The sequence below is a fragment of the Pogona vitticeps genome, chromosome 6, assembly GCF_051106095.1.
Source record: "Pogona vitticeps strain Pit_001003342236 chromosome 6, PviZW2.1, whole genome shotgun sequence".
Classification (NCBI taxonomy): Eukaryota; Metazoa; Chordata; class Lepidosauria; order Squamata; family Agamidae; genus Pogona; species Pogona vitticeps.
Genome location: NC_135788.1, coordinates 37,896,849 through 37,920,684, shown reverse-complemented (window position 1 = coordinate 37,920,684; position 23,836 = coordinate 37,896,849). Strand labels below are relative to the sequence as shown.

The 23,836-nt window shown below is 40.4% G+C and overlaps 1 protein-coding gene across 7 annotated transcripts in view; it reads right to left on the bottom strand.

Moving 5' to 3' along the window:
• Positions 1-3,294: 3,294 nt before the first annotated feature.
• Positions 3,295-23,836, bottom strand: part of WIPF3 (WAS/WASL interacting protein family member 3) — a 46,917-nt gene continuing 26,375 nt past the window's right edge. For 5 of the 7 annotated variants that reach the window (XM_073003337.2, XM_020780391.3, XM_073003338.2 and 2 more), the window contains exons 3-10: positions 16,366-16,498; positions 14,889-15,020; positions 12,309-13,079; positions 11,122-11,262; positions 9,526-9,618; positions 8,521-8,622; positions 5,226-5,306; positions 3,295-3,391 (exon numbers count right to left, since the gene is read on the bottom strand). In XM_073003337.2, the coding sequence (XP_072859438.2) occupies positions 5,266-5,306; positions 8,521-8,622; positions 9,526-9,618; positions 11,122-11,262; positions 12,309-13,079; positions 14,889-15,020; positions 16,366-16,498 (1,413 nt within the window). In that variant the 3' untranslated portion in view covers positions 3,295-3,391; positions 5,226-5,265. Of the gene's footprint in view, positions 3,392-5,225; positions 5,307-8,520; positions 8,623-9,525; positions 9,619-11,121; positions 11,263-12,308; positions 13,080-14,888; positions 15,021-16,365; positions 16,499-20,641; positions 20,742-23,836 lie in introns of those variants that run through there. The other 2 variants (XM_073003342.2, XM_073003340.2) reach the window with 2 other exon arrangements.

The following is a 23,836-nucleotide window of genomic DNA, read 5'->3' as shown; positions in this document are numbered from 1 at the left end:
CCCAGGCATGCCTGAAAATTATATTAAAATCTAAAGGTCATACTTTCAAATAGATAGAGGTGATGTTCCTCAGCAGCTGTCTGAATAAATGCGTTAATATCAGCCTTGTCTTATTTACAGAACTTGGGAAATTGCCTTTTTAGGTTACTGCTTGCAGAAATGCCCCCTGCAGCATGGCCAATACAAAGCAGCTTGGGGAATTCTAAAATTGTAGTTCAAAGAGGTAACTTTTCCAGGCTCTTGATTTGTGTACAGGAGTGACGTCTCAGCTTTGTTCCAAGAAATGAACATCCCTGTTCCCATACTTCCAGCTTCCTCTTAAAACCTCACTTATGATGAGACCAGCGTAAGCCATCCTACATTACCAGTAATAATGGGAAATGAGGTTTATTTATTGTGTAACCCTATGCATTGTCAGATGAACAAGGTCCAGCTTGTGTGTTGTATCTTAAGAGGACTCAGACCCTTCTGTCCCTAAAAATAATAAATGACCAGATCAGGTGGAAAGCCATGAATAGCAAATATTCAGATGATGTGCTCCGAATTTCAGATGTGACAGCAAGAAGTGTGAAGGTGTGCTATATCTTTCTTTACCACATACAAATTGATTCTAGAAGGTTTATGAGGATGGTGCTAAGCCAGAGCAAAAAAAAAGGAATATTATTTTTGGGTTACAACGTCCAGAATGTTTGGGAGAAACTGAAGTTGTAATTTTAAAAAGGAGCTTTTTTTTCTTTAAACTATCCAGAGAAATTGTAAGCTGTATTATGGAATAAATTGTATTTCCTCAAGGCCATCACATTTTATTTACCTCATTGTTTGTTTCAAGAGAAGAGAGGAAATGATGAATATACTGACGTGTGTGTAGAATTGAAACTACGTGCTCTGTGTGTACTTGGAATGTAGCTCTTTAAAAATAGGTACTGGAAAAAAATGTCTGAAGGAGGCTTTGAGGTCAGATTCCAATGTATCACATCTGATGGAGCATTTAAGTCAACCATCAAATTGGCAGGTGAAAAGAGTGATATGACTGAAATCTCCCTAATAGTCCAAATTCCATGTGGCAATAAATTCATAGTTTGTTTTTAGAAGCCTCTAGTTGGGCAGTATATACAAAAGGAACAGTTGTTGCTTCCAGTTCCTTCACCAGAACTTATACATGTCCCTTTTGGTGCGAATTTTGCATCGGAGAGAAGCCATGGAAGAATTATTTGGATGTTCAAACAATACCTGTGCAGAGGAAGTGTGTGCATTGGGAGGGTATACATACCAGCCCCCTAGTGACTCCATTCTAGTTTTGCTTTCTGATCTGCTGAGGAAGAGTTCAGAAGGTTTTTTTTAAGCTGCGCTCCGTGAACACACTCAAACTTTCACATGTAGAGGGTTGCCCATTGTGTAGAATTTCGAATCGTGTTCATCCTTTGCCGTCGACACATGAAGGTCTCTGTATGAAGATGGAACTTTCTCACCCAACCCTGTTTCCACCACATGGGATGCCTTAATAGATATTATACGGTAGACAGTAGCTTTCATTTCTTAAACTGGAAGTGAAGTTATAATTGTAGAACAAAACTGATATATGTATGTCTGCAATAACATGCACTCTTTTTTTATACAAGAGAACCAAAGTTATTGGTTCAGTGACATTATATTTCAGCTAATCTATTGACCAAAATCTTCTTGCTTCATTGCACCTGCAGAAGATAAACAGGGTAACTTACTGCAGCTTCCTAGTCTTGAGTCCCCACTTGGGTTGGAATGCACACCTGAACATCCACACTGGGACTCATTAAATGCTAGTAAAAAAGCTGCTGTACAGTATATTGTTGCCTTCCATTAGTGCAACTGTGCAGCAGAATATTGGCCGTTGAAGAGAAATGTGGCACTCTCCAGTTTTTGTATCTTGATCTCTTTTCTTTGTAGGTTTTGCTTTTGTCCTTGGATCTAGATAACATCAGGTATGGTTAGATAGTTGTCAGGTAAAATGCTCTAAATTGTTGCTTCTGTTTTGTGTGGGTTTTTAAAATGTGAGTGCTGGGGGATGTCAAATGGGAGAATAAGAGCACCCATCTATATGAAACCATCAATCAGATGTGATCTTAAGAAATTACACTTTTGGTTCTGTTACTTAGAAACTCCAGAGAAATTTCCTTCATCTGTGTAATCACAGCCTCTCACATTATGCTTGAGCTGCACAAATTCAAAACATTCAGTGGCCAAACACTGAATGACACACACTTCTTCCATCTTATGCCTCTGTGAGGATCCTTCAAATTAAGGAGGTTGGCTTACTTCCTTTTGCTGGAGCAATTCAAGTTTTTCTACTTGGCTGTTCTGATGGAGATTATCATGGAGTCCGTGCAAGCATAAACACAAATTCCTCTTCATTGCTCAAGATACTTCCTTTCTTGTAGATTGTCTCTAAAACAGTGTAGGCTACTTAGATGTCACTGAACTACAACTGCCATCAGCTCTTGTTAACCTACTGTAGGATGATGAGAGGTGCAGTTCAGTAACATTCACAGGCCTACATGATGCCCAATTCTGTTCTAAAGCAATTACCTAGAAAATAGTTTTACATTCTCATTCTGAAATGTGAGGAATCAGAGGAAGACATAGCTAAATCTGAAGTCAGTTAAATGCAAGAGGATTTATGAACATAAAACGGGGAGGCAGGCAATGGGACGATCTCTTCCATAAAACAAAATGTGTTTGTTTGGGTGGTTTCTTCTGCAAAACCCAACGAATTTTCAGGTATGCTACAAAATCTAGCCACACTGCCTCCCTAGGATACAGTCAAATGTATAATATACATCTGAATCAGAATCAAAAGTGTTTGTTTACAAATTTCTTGTGGAAACCAGTATGTGTGAAGAGTCTGCAATAATGAGATGTATGTATTAGGTAGATAATGCTGATTGACAAAATTAATAAAATGCACAAAATGAACCAGTGAGTGGCCAAATATTTCATAGCCTTTCCTGATACACATTTTGGCAGTTATTTCCATCTCTGCAAGATTATGAAGTCAAAGATCCAAAAGTATTTCTTTGTACCATTGACTGTGTTGGAAACAAAATTGTCTTTGAAGATAATTTAATGCAAATCTAAACAAAAGCACTTTTAAACAGCTGCATAACTTACATTTCGCAATAAAGTACGAATCTAAACGAAAGCACTTTTAAACAGCTGCATAACTTACATTTCGCAATAAAGTACGAAGATATGTATTTCACATGGCATTTGAAGTTGAAATTGCACTTCCATAGAGTATTCTGTAAAAGCAGAAATCCCTTTGTATATCTTGTGTGTTCTTGAATTTCAAATATCAGCCAAGAGTAAATAACTTCTAGAGATGTTTCCTAGACAATTATTTCCTGGTTCCTCTATCCTGAACAAAAAACATAATTTAGTGTTTAGTGATGCTGTCCCCATATTTGAAAAGCAAGTATAAACTATGCGCAGGGATTTAATGCTTTGATTGATGCAGATAGTAGTTTCCTTGTTGCTGCCATACCAAAGCACAACAGGATCAATCTTCATTCTAAAGTAGGTACTGTGCTCCCTACCTCTGAGAAAAGGATCAAAATAGCATTTATGCAGAATGGTTTAAAGACTGATGGTATTTTAAGTTATTAAATTAAATAGCTCGTGCTGTTTAAATAAGGAGCAAAGACCTCTGCAGTATAGAAGAGATGCTGATATTCCACTCTTAATGAGCGGCTAGACATTACATAGCAGATATATGTAAAGGTCACCAGCTGTGTTTTTCTTTTAAGGAGAAGTAGCTACAGTAGGATGCAAGTATGAAAGAAGAAATAAATTATACATGTGGTGTCTTAACACTCTTTTCTAAATGATTAACATTCTAAGTCTTTAACATTCAGTATATGAGCACCGCCCCCTAGAGTCGGAAACGACTGGACAAAATGACTAGGGGAAACTTTACCTTTACCTATATACCCATAACTCTACCTCTCAAAGGTTTCCATAGTTCAGAGGTGGACAACATGCCCTTCACTTATTCTGAAGGCTGTGAAGATCCCCCACTGAAAACGCATTTCCCTTTTAAAGCACAATGAATCAAATTTTATGTGGGTACCACATGCCTTATTTAAATTTAAAAGAAAAATATTAAAACAAACTTTTAAGACCAGCTTTACTGACTGAGGTGGGGTGCACTTATAATTATTCCCTGCACATAAATACATTTTGCTTAAAAGTAATTTTGTTGGAATATGGGTAGAAGAGGTATGTCTGCCATATAATATCTAATTTGATTTCTAAGATTTGCTGGGTAATAGGGTGTCTAAGACCCTTGCCTTCTATAGCAGCATCATAAATATATTGTGCTAAAATGCCCAGGAACAGACATCTGGTAGCGAGTGACAGGACCTCTATTTTAAAACCTGAGGTTTGCTGGACAATGCATATTCTGTCATGCCCTATCTTACTTCCTTTAAAAGGCCATTTAACTTGTAGGTTGTTCTTCTCCACTCAAAGGTGGACATATCCAAGCCTAGGAGATCTAAGATAAAGTGGTATTCTCGCAGATATATATGCAACTAATGTCAAGCCTCTGCTTTGCCAGTGGGTAAGATTTTGCCAGCAACCTTTGTGTTCATATATAAATATATATACAGGTTGTATTTCACTGGAGTGCCATACAACTGGAAAGTCACTTCAGGGAACCCACAAGACATTAATTTACACAATGTTACAGTACGTAGATTTCTTAAGAAGAGAAAATGTAACTTTCAACCTATTGAAATACAACAAATCCAGTCTGGAATTAGAGTGTATATAGTGGAGTAGGCTGAAGTTCAGTAGATAATACAAGTAGGAACTTTGACCATTATAATTAATTACAAATTTAACCACTATTTCTTCTCACTGTGAATACTTATGGCCAAATAAAGTATGCCATATACAGACAGACCTACATTATGGACTTGACCTACTTGAGCTATCCTGAGGATTCCATGAAATTTATTAAAATAAACAGAGTGGCGACTCCATGGAATTTCAGATCCATTTAAATGCAGCTGAAACTGAAAAACAATCGCATTTCAACCCCTAGCAGTCCATGTACCACCATTCCAACTCCATCCAGTGTTCACAAGCAGTAGGTAGCATATATGGTCTTGAACATAGTGTAATTTTAGCCACACGTACTGTGTGGTTATGAAAACAAGAGTTCTATATTTTATAATACAACTGTTGACCTTTTCAGCAACACTCCTGCTGCGACATGCATGGATTTTCTCATCTCACTTGTGCTCTTATGAGAGGATTGTTGGTGCTATCTGTAAAAATGAAAGAGAAAGCCAGCTATAAGATTTGTAAAACCGTTGATGAAAATTAAATGAATGTATACAATTGAAGCCAAGAAGACTGATAGCATAGTTTACAAGCCAGCATGGGTTCAAGATCCCTCACTAAACTCAATGAGGCAGGTGACTTTTGTGGCTTGCATGTGATACAGATATAGTGGTATGATAGTAGTGGAAAATTCTCCTGCTATGAAATACCATGATACAGCATCCAGCTCAGGGATGGGCCATATGAGATCGTACCCAAGCCTGGCTGGGGAATTCTGATGGTTGCAGACCAAGAAGTGAAGTTTTTTCAAACTCTCATTGCAGAAGTAGTCCCTATAGCCACTTTCATACTCACTTATGACTCGAGGCTGTGCTTCTCTATTAACAGTACAGTGGTGCCTCGCTTGACGAGGATAATTCGTTCTGTTCAAATCGCTGTTAAGTGAAATCCTCGTCAAGCGAAATTAAAAAACCCATTGAAATGCATTGAAAGCCGGTTCAACGCATTCCAATGGGCGAAATACCTGCTCGTTTTGCGAAGATCCTCCATAGGGCGGCCATTTTCCGGTGCCTGTAAAGTGAGCAATCCATCCTAAAGCACAGTGGGGAGGCATTTTGCACAGCGGGTGGCCATTTTAGAGCCGCCGATCAGCTGTTTTAAAATCATCGTCTAGCAAAAAATCGGTTCCCGAAGCAGGGAACCGATCATCGTTAAGCGAATTTTCCCCATAGGAACATTGTTTTGCGATCGCAATAGCGATCGCAAAAACTTCATCGTAAAGTGGTTTCATAGTTTAACGAGGTAATCGTTAAGCGAGGCACCAGTGTAAATAAAATCAATTTGCCATATCTGCCAAGAGGAGAAATTGCCAACAAAGTAGCCATAGCAACGCTACTCTCTTTGCATGAACTTTTGACTCTTTTCAGCCCGTATCGCCCGACACTGTGGCCAGGACGCTTGATCGCTGTCGTGCCACCACCTCCTCTTTGGACCCCTGCCCGGCCTGGCTAATCAAGGCAGCCAGGCCCTCAACAACGGAATGGGCTACTGTAATAATTAATGGGTCTTTCCTTGAGGGTAGATTTCCCTCTGCCCTCAAGGAAACACTCATTAGGCCCATAAGAAAGAAACCCAGTTTGGCGGCGGATGAAATTGGCAACTATAGGCCCGTCGCCAATGTTTCTTTCTTAAGCAAGGTAGTCGAGAGGGTGGTGGCCGATCAGCTCCAGGCGTTCCTGGATGAAACAGATGCCCTGGATCCATTCCAGTTGGGCTTCAGGCCGTGCCATGGGACAGAAACGGCATTGGTCGCCCTGTGTGATGACTTACTGAGGGAGGCCGACAGGGGCAAAGTGTCTCTGTTGGTCCTCCTCGATATCTCAGTGGCCTTTGATACCATTGACCATGGTATCCTCCTGGGGAGGCTCGCCGAGTTGGGGATAGGTGGCCGGGCCTTTGCTTGGCTCCGTTCCTTCTTGGAGGACCATCCCCAGAGAGTACAGCTTGGGGAGAATGTTTCGGCCCCGTGGTGCCTTAATTGTGGGGTCCCACAGGGGTCGATCATCTCCCCAATGCTGTTTAATATCTACATGAGGCCGCTGGGAGGGGTCATCAGGAGGTGTGGAGCGCAGTGCCATCAATATGCGGATGACACACAGCTCTACATCTCCTTTTTTCCAACTGCAGGAGATGCCGTTCTGTCCCTTCAGCGTTGCCTGGAGGCTGTACAGGAATGGATGCAGGAGAACGGGCTGAGGCTGAAGCCGGACAAGACGGAGGTACTGAGGGTGGGCGCCCCCACACCTGGGGACATGGGAAACTCCCTCATTTTTGGGGGGGTGACCCTGCCCGCCAGGGATGGGGTCCGTAGCTTGGGTGTCCATCTTGACCCGGCGCTCACCATGGAGACCCAGGTGGCGTCCGTGGTCCGTTCCGCTTTTTTCCATCTCAGGCGGATAGCCCAGCTGCGGCCCTACCTTGATGTGGGGTCTCTCACCACTCTGGTGCATGCGCTTGTAGTCTCGAGATTAGACCACTGTAATGCGCTCTACGTGGGGCTACCTTTGAGATTGCTGCGGAAACTACAGGTGGTGCAGAATGTGGCGGCCAGACTACTCAGTGGGCTGAGAAGATACCAACATATCTCCCCCACTCTGGCCGCATTGCATTGGCTGCCCATCCGATTCCGCATTGATTTCAAAGTGTTAACGCTTACTTACAAAGCCCTAAACGGTTTAGGACCTCGATACTTGGCGGAACGCCTTCTCCCATCTAGATCTACCCGTGTCACTCGCGCGAGCCAGGAGATAAGGCTGAGGAGCCTAACGCCGAGAGAGGCCCGAAAGGAAAAGACCAGAATCCGGGCCTTCTCGGCGGTGGCTCCTCGCCTTTGGAACAACTTGCCCCCTGAGATTCGCGCGGCTCCCTCGCTGGGCATTTTTAAGAAACAACTAAAAACATTGATGTATAGGCGGGCCTTCCCAACAGAAAACCCTTGACGATCTTTTTTCTTATTCTGTTCTTTATTATTATTATTATTATTTATTTATTTACGTTTCTGCTGTAAAGTTTTAAAATTACATTGTTGTTTTTACTGTAAGCCGCCTAGAGTGGTCTAATATGATCAGATAGGCGGGATAGAAATAAAATAAATAATAAATAAATAAATAAATAAATAAATAAATAAATAAATAAATAAATAAATAAATAAATAAATAAATAAATAAATAAATAAATAAATGAACCTAATTTGCTGCCAGTGAAGAAGTGATAATGGCAGCAAGGATACCAACATTCATCATTGCCCGATTCAGCTTAAGAATTTGGTGTGTTCAAAATATTACACTCTACTAAAGTGAAGTGCTATTTTCCAAAGGTCATTTTATCTAGTTCAGAATATTAACTGAGATTCTGTGCATGCACTGTAACCAAAATAATTTGTATCATATTCAAAAGAGGCATTTTGCCACCTGCCAAATAACAACTTGTTCCTTATTAAAATACTTCTGGATTCCTTTGAACTACAAGATCTGAAATAAACAGATTTCTGGCTGGTGAGCATCTTCTCCATTTTGGATCATTTCTCTTGGTTCTTACAACATTTGGTAGGATCATTATCATTCAATCAATCCAAAAAGCTACTCTGAGATAAGAAACTCTGCAGAAGTGACCACATTGTAACAAACATTTCCCACTTACCTCTAGCCTCTTGGCTAGGATAAATTTTCAGACATGGTTTAAACTCCTCTGGAGGAGGAAATTCTTCCACAGAATGGAAAGTAAATTTAGACTCAAAGTCATCTGGAGAGATTTAAATAAATTAAAAAAGACTACTTTTAATTACAAGAAACAATCAAGGGTTTAATTCATGCACAGACTCACATAGACACACTACATATATTACAGTAAGGAAGGGAATGCATGGCCCTCCAGATGTTACTGTTCTTCCCATCATTCCCTGCCACTGGCTACTTCCTTTGGCTGGTGGGAATTGCAACCCAACAACACATAAAGGTCCACATGGTTCCCAGTCCTCCATTAAAAGAACTGTAAGGACGTAATTAGAGATGGGCACAAACCACAGTTTGGCCTGGTTCAGCAAAGCATCCACACAGGTGTTCCGCGGGTGCCACACACTTCTCACCGGCTGCAGCACGCTCCCCCACCTCCTCTGTGCAATTGTTCACTCACCAGCCGCAGCACACTTCCCTCCTCTGCCTTCCTTGCATGGTTGTCCACTCACTGGCAGAGCCACAGATTTCCCTGCCCCGCCTCCTCATCTGAGTAGTTGATCAAGTAAAGAACGCAGAGGAGAAAAGTATACTGTAGCTGGTGAGTGAGCAAGCATGCAGAGGAGGCGGGGGACGGAAGTACATGTTGCCTGCAGAACACCTGGACAAGCACCATACCAAATCCAGGTGAATTGCCAAACTGCATATTGTACCCATCTCTAGACATAATATAGACAAATGTTTAAAATGTGATAACCCTCTATTCCACAGATTTGATCCTTCCACCTATTAAGTCTTAAGCCTACAAATGATCTGCCTAGTAAACCATACATGTCAAGATTAATTTTTTTTAATATTTTAATTTTATTATATAAATTTACAACATAAGTAACACATATATTCCCCACAACACATTTGTGCTATATTGACTTCCACCTTGAGAATTATATAACAATGCATTTACTACATGTACCTATAATTGCTTTCAGAATTTCGTTTCTTGTTTTAACTTGTGCATCCCGTCTCCTTCCAAAACTGTATTGATTCTTCTGGTGGAGTATATCCTCTATGTTTTAAAAATACATGTTCTATAAATGTGTTCCAAATTTGACTTTAAACATTCTCTTTCAACTGCCCTTTTCTAACTTTCAGTTCACATGTCAGTTTGTCATTGATGGCTAAATTCCATATTTCATCATACCATTCTTGTAAACTCAACTGCTTGTTATTTTTCCAGTTATTAATCTTGCAGCGGTTGCCATAATTATAACCAGTTCGTTTACCCCTTTTTCTATTTGGAAGTTCCTAACTATGTTTAGCAAAGCTATCCTTGGACATTTTTCTATATTTATCCCTATAATTTCCTTTATCTCACTAAATACCATTTTCCATTCCTTTGTTTTTCTTCACACATCCACCACATATGAAAATATGTTCTTTTTTCCTTCTCCAACATAGAAGTGATACCTCTTTATTCATCATATACAGTTTTGCTAGTGTTAAGTACCATCTCCATATAATGTTATAATAATTTTCCTTTACTTACACTGACATGTTTTTCATTATTCTTTTTCCCCATGTCACATTCCAAATTGCTTCCTTAATTTCTTTGTTAAAGTTTCCTTGGCATACCTGTTTTAATGCTGTTGTTTTATAGTCATCCTCAAGTAACATCTTATATATTACACTTATTATCCCTTTTCTGTGGAATGGCTCTTTCATCTCTTCCCTTTTCTCAATAATTTCTTCAAATTCAGTCAAGATTAATTTTTAATAATCCATCCTATATCGTAACTCATGCTTAAAAACTGATTGGTTGGCTACATGGCAAGCAAAAGAAAAAAAAAGGAAAGCAAAGTGTGCTGCTTATATACTGCCTCATATTGCTAAAGCACTGCCTGGGTGGTTTACGGTTTAATTATGCAAGCCACACATCTTCCCCCCACCTCAATGAGCTGGGTACTCAATTTACTGACCTCAGAAGGATGGGAGGTTGAATCAAACCTAAGCTGACTACCTGAGCCCAGGATTGAACTCAGGTTGGAGCAGAGTCTTTACTGCAGTACTGCAGTTTAACCACTGCACCACAAGCAGGTGTGCAACCTTAGAATTATTGTGTAAGTTTCATTTGTATTTCTTATCTACAGCAAAGAAGTTCAAAATTACATAATGCCTGCCTGCTATAGTCTTATTCTAAGACACAGTTCAGTTTATGTTGCCATAATTAACAAGAGAACTTTTTTTTAACAAGTCTGCAAGAATGACTAAACCTGCCATTCTGCAAGAAGAAAAGCTCTTCTATTTTCAGCATGTCTCACGCTGGGGAACAGCCAAAGCTCCTGCTGCTTGAGCTAGAAGATGGGTGCAAATCTGTCCTCCCTGCTCTGTCATGTCAAAGCAAGAAGCAGCAATGAATGGTGAGTAGAGCAGTTCGGAGCAGCAACAGACCAGCTGGCAGGAGCAGCAAATCCACTGGCCCCTGTACTCCCTGACCTGAGATGTCTTATTGATATGACCTGTTGTTTGCAGCTTGGTGCACTGTAAAGAAATACCGGCGTGTCAACATTACCCATTATGTGCACAGTTCCATTCTTAAGTGCTGGGAGCTCATGGGTAACCAGCCATGGAGATACGTGAGCATATTGGCTTTTGCTTGTGAGCTCAGTTGTTGGGGATCTTGCAGGAGGAACAGGTGGTGGCATCAACTTGCCTATGAAAAGTAAACAGTAGAAACCATCAAATATTTTCATTCTTATTATACTTCTATCACATCCTTTTGATGAAGGATCCGCGGCACACATTTTAGCCTTGTAGCAGTGAGGTAGGTTTGACAAGGATACAATGAGTAGCACAGGTCACTCATGGTCATGACTAAACAAGGATTTGAACTAAGAGCTTCCCAGTTCTAATGGGACATCCAGGCATGGGCAAAATCTGAGGGTTTGGGGGGCAATATTCCAACCATCTGTTGCAGCTTACTGTGGGCTGCACTACCTGAAAACACAAAACTGGAAGTGGTAAGAAGTCTGCTTCCGGTTTCATAAAGTGAAAAAGGCATGTTTGTGGAGGGGGTGATGCCTTTTTTTTAAAAGGACAAATGCTTATTCTGGAAGCGTCCACATCCATCAAATTCTCCTTTTTCCAGTGAGGGACATTTTCTTGGCGGGATAGGGAAATGCAAAATTAAGTAGGGTGCATGTGTACCGCCGACTTCTTGCTTTGCCTAAGAAACTTGCAGACTGGCAAATACTTGAAAACAGTGTTTTGTTCAGAGCTAAGAACAAAATTTACCATTCAGAACTTTCTGCATACGTACCTATTCAGAACATTGCCATAAAACAGCCCTGAGGGAATTTTAGCACATAAAACTATGTGAGGAAATGCAGGCTTAAATACAATTTATGCAACTAAAACCACAACAAAACTCTTTCTGCACTTAGAAGTTTGTTCTGTGGAGAGTGAAAAAAAATTGTTTTGGTGATGCACAAAGATTTTTTTCTCTCTTTTTAACTGGACACAACAGTCACACATTCAGCATATCCTGAATTGCTCTGTTTATGTGTTTCTCATCAACTTGTTCCTGTTATTTCATTGATTGCATACAACTGTACATATTCACAAGATTTCAGAAGACTGATCTATGCCTTTATCTTCTCCCCTAGCTCTCTCCCCTGCAAAAGCAAATCATACCAGAAGGGCCCAAGTCATAACAGGATGTAAACCAGTGAGGGCACAGTGAAAGAGTGTAATTCTTACCTGCGCCTCTCCCATGTCGTCTTTTCTGCATGACAGCAGCTTGCTGTGTGGCCGGAGGAGGAGGAGGAGGAGGAGTAGGGGGTAGAGGCAGCGACTGAATACTGGGCTTCTGAGACTGAGATTGCACAAATAGTGACTTGGGAGGCAATGGAGGGGCAGCATCATTGTTGTCACACAAGGCACTGTTAGTGGTTGGCGAAGATGGTAGTGACAAAGATGTTCTGTGTGAGGAAAAGGTGGACATAGGAGGTGGGGGAGGGGGAGGCAGGGTGGGTGTTGGGTTAGTTCTTAAATCAAGCTGGGAGGAACGTTCACCTGTTCTGCCTGGAAGCCCAGAAGGTGGTGCCACTGGCAAGGGAGGTGGTGGAGGTGGCATGTGTGAGGGGGAGGACTGAGCCTTAGGAGGCCTATCTTTCTGAGGGGGTGAAGTAGCATCTGTAGCAAAGTTTGGGGAGACGAGTTTGTCGTGGTTTTCAGCCAGAGGAGGAGGAAGTGACGGGGGAGGAGGGAAGATGAGTGAAGGTTTGCCACTGGAAGGTGGCAGTGGTGGCGGAGGTGGTGGAGGTGGCGGCGGTGGCGGTGGAGGAGCAGGAATACTGGGACGAATTGGCACTGCTCGCTGGGCCTTACATTCTTCTGACTGGTCTGTTGGTGTGGTGCTTTCAGGTGTAACTTCATGGCTGCCATTGGCTTTTCCACTATTGTTCTGTGGGGCTGGAGATTTTAGAGGCAGGGACATTCGTACAGCAGATGGCTTCCCAGCCTTATTGCCTGAAGAAGAAGCCAGCCAAGAAATTTAGAAGATAGATAAATCCACGTGTGGCAAAAATTTTATAAATTGCACATATTATCCATACATCAAGTAAATCCAATAATCAAAAGTGGATTTAAAAAAACACAAGATTTTTCCCTAGAAAAACACTTTATAAACGAAGATAGTGTTCTCCTATCCTAAATTTCCTTTTCCCGTTCCACATAGGAAATGTTTGTTGTTGTAGCACAAGCAGTGCCCTGGTTACTTCCAAGGGCACAGACAGCTGAAAAACACAACCACTTGGCTCCACTATGGCTTAACAGAGGGCCTATCCTGATGGAGCATTTGTTCTCCATCATGTTCCTGGTTCAGTGCCAATGTTATCTGTGCGCTTCCTGTCACCCAAATGATGTTTACCTTGTCCCATGAATACAATGACAAAATCCGTTACTTCCTGTGTTTTTTACATAGATCCTCAAACCATGGTTTATTTTTTAGTTTGCTTTGTTCTTCAAGGCATGGGAGTGTGGCTTACTCTATGATACTTTTCATTGCAGCTTTATGTTTGGATGGGAGTTTCCTGGTTTAAAGTTTTCCTTTAGCATTCAAAAGCACCTTACAAAGAAGAAAAGACTCCAGCAGAGAAGCCCAAGCAGGAAAGTTGGCATTTTTAATATTAGAAAAATATTTTTTTTTTTAAAAGAGAAGCATCTTCCTTGCCCTTTTTGTCAAGGACAAAACTCCTGCACCAAGTTTCAGAAAGCGCTGGGGCTGGGGGACAACTGCTCTATCTGGAGGAGCTGAGAAATTCACACCTCCCCCTCAGAAGTGATCATGATTCATGTACATTGGAGTCATAATGTCGAAAGGTGAGACAAAAGCTGAGAATCAGGGTAGGCCTAGAATCACTTGCTATTGCCCTACTGTCAAAGCTGCACAATGGCTTATTGTATGTATTCTCTCCCCCATAAATTTCTCTCCTTTGTTGTATTTCAATAGCTTTTATTTCATTTTTCTTGTCTGATGGTGAATATTCTTTATATAAAGTAGCCAAAAACTACCTATGTATTGAAAATATTCCCTTTCGATTACTGCCAGCAGCACAGAAGCTGTGTGGACATGTAAGCCTACTCTCCAATAAATCCTCCCCCCTGTTCCCTGCCCTAACACACCTATTTCTCACTCCAAGACATCCACTTGGAAGCTGGAATAATACTCATGGTATTATGAGTTTTACAATTAAGGTATGTAAGTCTCCTGAAATGGAATCCTGATGTTAAAATATCAGAATGTTAAGACTATTAAAATGACATTAAGAGGAAGCAGTAAAACCTAAACAGTAGCATGACTTAATGCATGCAGGAAAAGGAAGGTCTTATCCTGGCAGCTAATTGTTACCAGTGATGATGCCAGCTGATTTCTCTTGGGCGGATTTCCATTTGAAAGTGTCCTCATTGTACAAATTCTAACACTTCTGGGCAGTGATGGGGACTTGAGTCGTGGAACTTGCTGTCAAGTCAGACCTAAGTCGCGCCAATGACTCGACTCAAACTTGACTTAGTTTTTTCTTTTTTAAATGACTTGGACTTGACTTGCAACTCACAACCCAGCTACTCTCTCCCTTTTTTCTGGGGGGGAAAAGGTTGTTTTTAAATAGGGACTTGGGCTTGGGGCTTGGTACCAGACTCGGGTGCAAGACTCAGACCCCAAGACCTGCCAACATCTCTCATTGTGGGTTTCTATTGTAAATAAAACACATATATTTTGATTTGTTTATAAATACTCCAGAGACAAGAGGATGCTGCCTTTAGACATAGTATTCTTACCTGTTAAGTCTCTTTGGCCAACTGGTCTTAGAACAGGAAATCCCTCCGCAAAAAGGTTCCCTAGTGCCTGAGGAACATCATTCCTCCCATTTCCAGAGCCTCCTCCATCCTTACTTGTTCTTCTTCTACTGTCTGACAAAAGAAAATTGTTATATTAAAGACATAACAAAGTAGCTAAGAGTTACCAATACTTTTTCTTCTTGCACTGTGTCTTCCTCTGGCATATCATGCACAGCACACTGGTTGTTAGGCTGTGGCACCAGTTGCTATTTCTCAAAAACATTGCTGCCTCCTATGGTAGCTGGGAGATTTGGTGGCACTGTAATCACTTTTTCAATCTCTAACAATCAGTATGGTAATGATACCCAAGATGTCCTCATGGCATTCAAATCAGGAGGCACTAGATATGTTCTGAACCTGTTTCTGGATCAGGAACATGAATCACATTTCGGTGGTTCAGCCCATTTCAGTGCCACGCTCACTGTTGTTGTGCGGGAGACACGCATTCCCCTCACTCACCTCTTCTGCATGTTCTCCCATTCCCTGGAAAATGCACTTCCCTCCCTGCCTCCTTTGTGTGATTGCCCACTCACTAATCACTTCTTTCCTCCGCTTATTCTGCCACTCACTCAGACAAGGAAGTGGGCGAGAGAAGCCTGCAGTGCTGCCTTTGAGTGGGCAGCCACTAGAGGAGGGGAAGGAGGGAAGCATGCACTGTGATTGGTAAATGGGCAGTCTCACCAAGGAGACAAGAAGGGAACCGTGCATCACCTGGGGAATGGGTAAGCACACAAAGGTGGCAGGAAAGGGGAGTGTGCACCACCCATGCAACACTTGTGCAGGCATGGCGCCAAACTGGGTTGAAATGCAATTTGTGCCCATCTCTATCCAGCAATGAGCCACATGAGGGCTAAAGAAATGAAATGGAATCTTGACAAGTTGAAGGTCCAATGATTAGTGGGTCCAAAGGCAGGCAATCTGTCTGGTCTGAATGCAATCACACTTCCCAGGAAAGGAGTAGGCAAGTAGCTTGGAGGTGTTCCTCAATTAATCTTAGTCACTGAAAGCCCAAGAGGCTATGGTGTTTAGGAGTGCCTTCTGTTAGCTTCAACAGTTACTTTTTGGACTACAACTCCCAGTATCCTCTTGTCAGGTTGGCTTCTGGAAGTTGAAGTCCAAAAGAGTAATTTTTCCAGCTCTGGTTACCTCATGTCAGAAAGCAGGCTGCTCACAATGGAAGGTGTAGGTCCTTAGGAAAAAGGGTGGAAATCAGTCAGGTTAAGTTGGACAATGCTATACAAGCTACTTCCATGGCACAAATAAAACTGGTTTATTTACACAGTACTGGCTCAGGTTTGGTAACCAAGCTCAAAGCAAACAAATCAACTGCACAAAACAAAGGTCTCCTCCCACAACTTAAAAATAGTATGATGCCCACTGTTTTGACAATTCTCAGAAGCCAACAAGTCTGACTCACTTTCAATCTGTGGTGCACTTCGGTCGTTGATTTGTGCTACCTTCCTCAGACGAGTCCCTCTCTGGATTTCGTGTAACAAAGCACTTCGGCTTTTTGAATCATCCCTTCTTGTCTTGGGTGGCTCTGTATTTGCCTGTCAAAGACAGTCACAATTCAACAGAGGCTGCCAATTGGAGATGTACAAGAGAAAAGGGAGGTAGGCAAACCATATTTGGGCACTGACAGCTACCTGGAATTGCCATGCTGCTTAATGCAAAACACAGACAACAGTGCCCAGCCAATAATCTAAATGTGTCCAAGATAATTCCACGTCTGAAGTTTAGAAAAGCCTTTTGCTTGTTTCTCCCAACCGCAAAAGATCTATGAAATTAATGGAACTTGTCAAGTAATGCCATGTATTCAGTGGTTTGCTCTAAGTGAGATTGGGATTCAGTCCAAAATATTTCCATACTACCCAACATTAAATTTGGAATCTAGGATGATGAAGTACAGTGCAGACTGTACTTCAATTAAAATCAAATATAATAAATACACTAATGGTTAAAAACCATTATCAAAGAGAGGTTAACCAAATCACAAGGTGGAATAGAAATACAAATGTGGAAGAGGCTGTCCTTCAGATACTTGATCTTTAAATGTGAGTAGTAGCATCCTGTCAACTAAATTTTATATTAATAAAAGATTCTAAGGTATCTTCTGGGGGAGTTCCACATATACGTATACAAAATATTTTGTTTTTCGGATCTATTTTTTCTGAGCCACCCATATTTTTGTTGTTGTATGTATATGTGACATATAAACACTATAAACATATTCAAATGAACAGCGCAGAAGCTTTACTATTATGAATGCTGTTCTTGGAATAAATATGTAACTCCAAATGTTAAATAATTTTAATTATAATGTTTATTGTTTAATAAACAAGTCACATAGTCACAGTAAGGGTTCTAACTCAAAACCATCAAGCTGTGTTGAGATTCTTGATATAATAAATTATGCAGTTTGAAAAAGATTTAAGACCCTAAGATCTTTTGAAAGAGAATGGGGTGCCAACGCTATTTTGCATTTTGTTCACCCTTACAACTGCCACCCCCTTCCACTTACCTTACAAATCCTGTCTTATGAACGAGCAATTTACCAGTCCATTTATTTTCTGTTTCTGTTTCAACAGACCTTTTTTCAACAGAACTATCACATGCTGTGATACTGGTAGGATCACACCATTAGAGCCTGTATTTATTATTTACCACTTCTCATTGAGCACATCAATCAGTTCTTATACTGTTGTAATAAAAACACGAGCAGTTGAATCCAGCTCAGCTACATTCAAGTTGGTGAAACTGAAACATGCTCACATTATGTGCTTAGAATTATGGCAAGAAGAGACAGGTCAGTCAGTGACTACTGAAGTACAGGAGCTGCCATGTGTATGCGAATGACCTGTGCATGTTGACTAAGGTTCTGTTATTTTCAGACACACACAGATAGAGGCAATTATATTCCCATCACAGTATGTGTTATGTGGGGCTTTTTGTTTTGTTTTGTTTTTACAACTGCCCCAAATTAATTTGACCAGGAATGCTGAGGTACACGGGAAAATTCTTAAGTAGGAAATGAACCAAAATAGGCTGCAGTGTTTCAGTCATGTAACAGAGATATTGCCTCCAGCCAGAACTGTCCTGGGTGATCTCATTATGTAAAAGGTTATTATACCACCCAAAACAATCCCAAGTGATCCATTCAACCACTGACATGAATCCAGAACTTAGAAAAATGTACATTTTTGGACTATAACATGCTGCATAGGATTCTAGGAGTTGCTATTCAAAAAAGTAAGTCTCCCCAGCTCTGCTTAAACATATCTGTGGCGATCAACCCTTTGTTGCCCCTATTTCTTTGGGCCTCACAAAGGAACACACACCCTTTTTCGCTGCCACCAGGTATTCCCTAATACCACTTCAAGTCCCACACAGGAGCTGCCACCCCAAAAGGTAATATACTTTAGGAAGCAGGGTTTATGATTGATTAAATATTCTTTTATTATTATTCAACAGGAAAATCATATATGAGTTGGTTCAGGTGTTAATACTTTTAGGATCATGCAGTCAATCACTTTACTATCAATTTTATATCTCTCTTGTTAGGCTTATACGTTCATTCCTGCTGGTCCATGTGTTTTAGTTTTAATTTCCTTTCCTAAACCCCTTTGATCTATTCCTAAACCCTAACACTCTCTATACATCTTCTGGTCCCTGACTCTTTCCACCTCTCCCTAACTCCAACTGTCCCTAACTGTCTTTTCAACTCCCTCCAACTGTCACTCTAGCTCCGCCCTTCCTGCTCTATCCTTGGCTCCTCCCCCTTAGCTGCTGTGATTGACAGGCAGGAATGACGTCACCTTTTTGGATTCCGCTACAATATCTTTCCCCTATTCTTGCCATAGATGATGTACAATATACCCTTTTTCAAACATTACCACTAATCAATAACAGACTCATAGTGGAAAGGGCTAGATTACTGTCCTTTTAGCTTATTTTTTTCTTCATCGTGCTCCTCTCCCACTGGAGGTTGAATGACATCATGGCTACTGTGACATCAGATGAAATAACACTAAGCAATGTTGCTGTACCACATTCAAACTAGCCTCCAATATTTCTCAGCCACTGAGGACTTCCATACTACTTCTTCCATTTATTTTTCTTCAAATGACCAACTGTTAACACTCCGTACTTTTTAGTTCTCAACTCCCTTTGGCTTAGAATTATAAATTAAGGTGTTCCAGTTTTTATGTTTTACACTGGTCACATTGTTGGCTTTGCTTTTACATACAAGTGCACAGCAATTTATGTACAGAGCACAACACACACCTCAAATTAAAACCTCAGTTTCAATTTGAGCAAGATTTTAGTAAGGCACAGAACTCACCTTCAGAACTAGAAAAGGTACTCAGTCCCAATATGTGGAAAGTAAGCTGAGGTAAGCCAGCTAAATTAAGTATGGTCTTTAGTACAAAATTCTTCTGTTGCAATTTTGGGCAATCACCAGCAACTCACCTAGATTTGGCACTGGGCAGGGTATTTAGGTCAGAAGGTATGGCATACATTCAGGGAGTATGGTGACTGTTTTTAGAAATTAAGTATCAACCTCAGTACAATTGCATTAGCAAGGGAATCAGCAAAATCTCTTTCTTATGCAGTCAATGGTGAATGCAAATCTCTATGATTTATCCAAATATTCTGGGGTATCCTGTGCCATCATCAACACTGGATTTTCTAAGTAGCCCCACATCTCATTTGCTCTTAGTGAAGGCTATATTAACACACATGCAGAGACATGCCACCTGCCTTTGGCTAAGATTCTCCATTTGACTTTTCTGCAGTTCTAGAGTAGGAATGGAATCCCTATCCTTCAGAAGTTGGGCATCCATGCTTTGCTTACAGGCTCTCTGAACTTCACAATCTTCTACTGAAATTCCTTATCTGGTCCAGGAAATTGAGCCTGTTTTTCCTAGCATTCAGAAAACTTTGAGTTATTGTGGTTCAAAACAAATGGAATGGGCTTTTTTGCCGGGGGGGGGGGGTCATCTAAGTGCCACCTGAATATAAGATTTCTTAAGTAGTCTTGGAAAATTCACTGTCATCTTCAGTTCACAGAATAGCATTCAGTTAGAACTGACAAATACCATAAAGGCAATTAAGATATTTAAAATATAAAGTGTTCTAGAAAAAATAAATAACCACTATAAATGACATTACCACAATTGTATCACTCACTTAGGGATACAGTACATTATTTAAGTCACTGACTGAAAATCTGAAATACGCCTGCATGAATTACATATATTTGAATTACACATATGCACACCTAACACCTCACCCTGACTGATAAGCACTAAAGCTTTTTCGATTGGCAGCTATTCACTTTCCTCTTCTTCTAAATGATTATTCTATTAGCTCCTGAAGATGGCTCGCTTGGGTGATATCAGCATCAGAGCCTTCCTAGGGGATGATGTAAAATCTCATTAATACCTTGTATTCATATGACTACAATTTGTTTCAAAAATGAGACTTTGATGAATGTGCTATCTTAAAAATTGACCTACATAATTGAAAATGCAAGCATATTGAGAAATTTCAGATACGTATGCAGGCACACACCGATTTAGTGCTGCTTTCAAAACATGAATTGTATAGATATCTGCAAAGCTATGGCACATGGTACAATGGAATTTACAGCCAATTATCTTTCTCCCTCAGAAGAATAAATCAGTACTTACTGTGAAAAACTGAAGAAACATAGCTCAACTAAACAGTTCTTGGTTTTTGTTTTTCAATAATTCCCTCAAGTTATTTATCTGAGAGACCTCCACAAATAGTTTTGCTGTAGCTTTGCTGTGGAGTCAGAACGGGGCCGGCACAGGCTCTTGGGTTTAAATTTAGAACCAACAGCTGTGGTTTTGTTTCTTGGTTCATATATCTACAGGTTGTGTCATCCGTACATGCCACACAGTGCTAACCCCCCCCCCCCCCCAATAAATAGGAAATTCCAGGCTGGGAAGAACGAAGACAGCAGCAAACTCTTAACAGAAACAATCTTGTAGAAAATAACATTCTCATCAGAATCTTGACTAGAACCGTCCTTTAATTCATGATCATGACTTAAAAACGGAAAACAGATTGTAACAAGTTTGGAAAAGATGGGCTACAGAGATAGCTATTTTAATTACAGGTGCTGAATACTGGTGGTCTGTTTTGCATTTCACTGGGTCAGCTTGCCTATTCAAGTTCAAATACATCCTAGGCTCCATGAACCCTAGGTTGTAGCAGTGGTTAAAAATGGTGTAATGAAATGGATTTGACTTCTCTTCACAACTGATCCTTTCATACCTGATGTGCCTGTTTACATAGCTAGTTGAGTATTTACATGGACTGGAGATGGTTCACATAGGGTCTTGGAGGGTGCAATTTGCTTCAGAACCTCAGAAGTTATCTTCTGGTCACCCCTTGTTTCTGATAAAGATTATTTCAGAGGTGAAGTGAATAGTCTTTAAGCTGCAGCCCACATCCCCACAAGATAAATTGTTTCACAGGAGGGCAAAAATTGACCCTTAAAAGTGCTCTATCCCCACTGTACCACATCCAGAGCCCTGGTGCCACACCAACTCTCTTTTGCCATCTAGCTGATCATCAGTTTGCAGGCAACAAACAGATTGCTGTTTCCTAGTTCTAGGAAGGAAACAGATTCTGTATCGAGATGCTGAAGGCAGGTGGTTTGTGCTTTTTCATTCCCTCAGCAAAAGAGAGAGAAAAGAGTCAAGCCCATCTTGGGCATTTGCCAAGAATCCAAATTTATCAGGAATGGGAAGAGCATTCATTTACTAAATCCCACAGATGCCACAGTAGATGAGGATAAAATTAAGTTCCATGACCTTAGCTTACAAAATAGGAACATGAACAGTTGGTTCTCATTTTCCTTGGCAGCCATTAGGGGTTTTTCTATTATTTCTTACATAAAGACTGTCAGGTTAGATAATGAGTATGCTTTTAATTCTCCTTGGGAGAAAGAGAGAGAGAAAGAAAGAAAGAAATGAGTCATGTATTTAATAGGCTGAATGTTCAGTAGAAAAGTTGTTCTATTTTTTTAAACCACACTCCTCTCCCTTCAACATACTTTTGGAATGTATGTTTTATAAGGAAAATGTATAAAATCTTATGGAGACGGAACATTGTTATGAGGATGGACACCCCTCCAGCCAGTTCTCTTGGGAGATTCTTCATGTACCTGCATTCTCTCTTCTATCTAACAGCTGATGACTAAAGCAATGTATATGTAGGTCCTAGAACCTCCACCTCTGCCACTTCTTCTTCTTTTTAATAAACAATTTATTAGTTTTTCAATCTATCTACATTGGTTTGTGCTTGTCAAACGTGTTACATGTTTTGCTTACAATTATTTGTTTTTTTACATCTCAGTGTCTTTCCAGTTATCCCCCAAATTCCAAACATCTTTCAGACAGTCAAACCATTCATGTACATATTTTGATATATAATATGGCTACTGTTATAACACTGCTTTCATAATATACAATATTCTCAAAGTCTTCTAATAGCATTCTTATTAAAGGTAGTTCCAGATCCATACTCCAGCTTTATATCTAGTTTAGTTTACCTGAAATGAAAAACCACCATATTACATCTTTATCCTGGTTAGGGCTCCCTTATTTCAATTTAATTCTCCTTTTTAATATAAAGAATATACCCTTTTACAATTCTCAATGTTAAATATATACATGTTTTTCAACATTAAGGGGGCCCCTCTTGTTTTTCCCTTTTTCATCTTTCTAAGTAATTCCCTCTCTCATTTCTCTTTTTTCACTTTGTGTTTTTGTGTCTCTAAGCATTATGCCATCTTTCATGCCCTCTGAAACCATTTTGTGCATCTGATTTATGTCCACTAGCTCTTTATGCACTTGGTCTATCTTTGATGGATCTTCCAGGTTTTTTTAAAATTAATTTTACTATTTTTGTCCCCTTGTCTTCCCTTAGTACTCTCCTCTGGTCCAAAATTGACGTTTCTTTTAGGTTAATTTCCTCCAGCAACTCTTTTAATTGGCATACATCATCTGGCACACTCTCATTTCCTTCTTCATTGTTTCCAGTTGCTTGCTGACTATAATTTTCCAGATGTTGATTGAATAATTTTGTCTCTTGGTAGTGGGATCTCACTATTTCTAGTATTGTTTGAAGGGTAGATTTTGTTTCATCCCAAAATTCTCCTTGTGCCATTCTGTTCCAGGTGCCCAAGAACTTAAGCCAAAATTCAAAGCCCCCAAGTCTCACAGTCCAGTTCGATGATTGTATCTGTGTCCTAGTTGATCCCTAGCAAATTGGTGCCAGCTGAACCGATATTCCAAGTTTCCAGAGTCATTTCAAAGAGTTCGCTTTGGCTAAATAGGCCTAAACCAAATTTAAACCCCCAAAGTACCAGGGTAGAATGCAATGGTTGTATCCGCGGCCTGATGGCCTAGTTTCCACAGGTTTACGCCAGCTAGTCAAACACAAGCACTTCCAGCTCCCGGGGCTGTTTCATAAGATCTAGTTTGGCTAAATAGGCCTGGACCAAGGTTCAAAAGCACCAAGTATTACAGTTCAATTCCATGTTTGTATCCATGTCCTGGTAGCCTAATTCCCACATTTCTGCATCAGCCAAAACTGAGATTCCAGGTCTCTGGAGATAGTTCCAAAAGGTTCACTTTGGCCCAAGGTACCGTTTAAAGAAAAATCCACTTTAGGGTTAATTTATCCAGCCAGGCATAAAAAAACGTCAACGAGAAATAAACAGGTTTCCAAGCCTTAAACAGCAGTGGAGTGTTCAAGGTCAGTGTTCCTAGGCGTTATGCCAAAAGACTTCAAATAGACAAAACATGAGTTGAAACTTATCTAGTAATAACTTATGAGAAAATTCTTTAAGA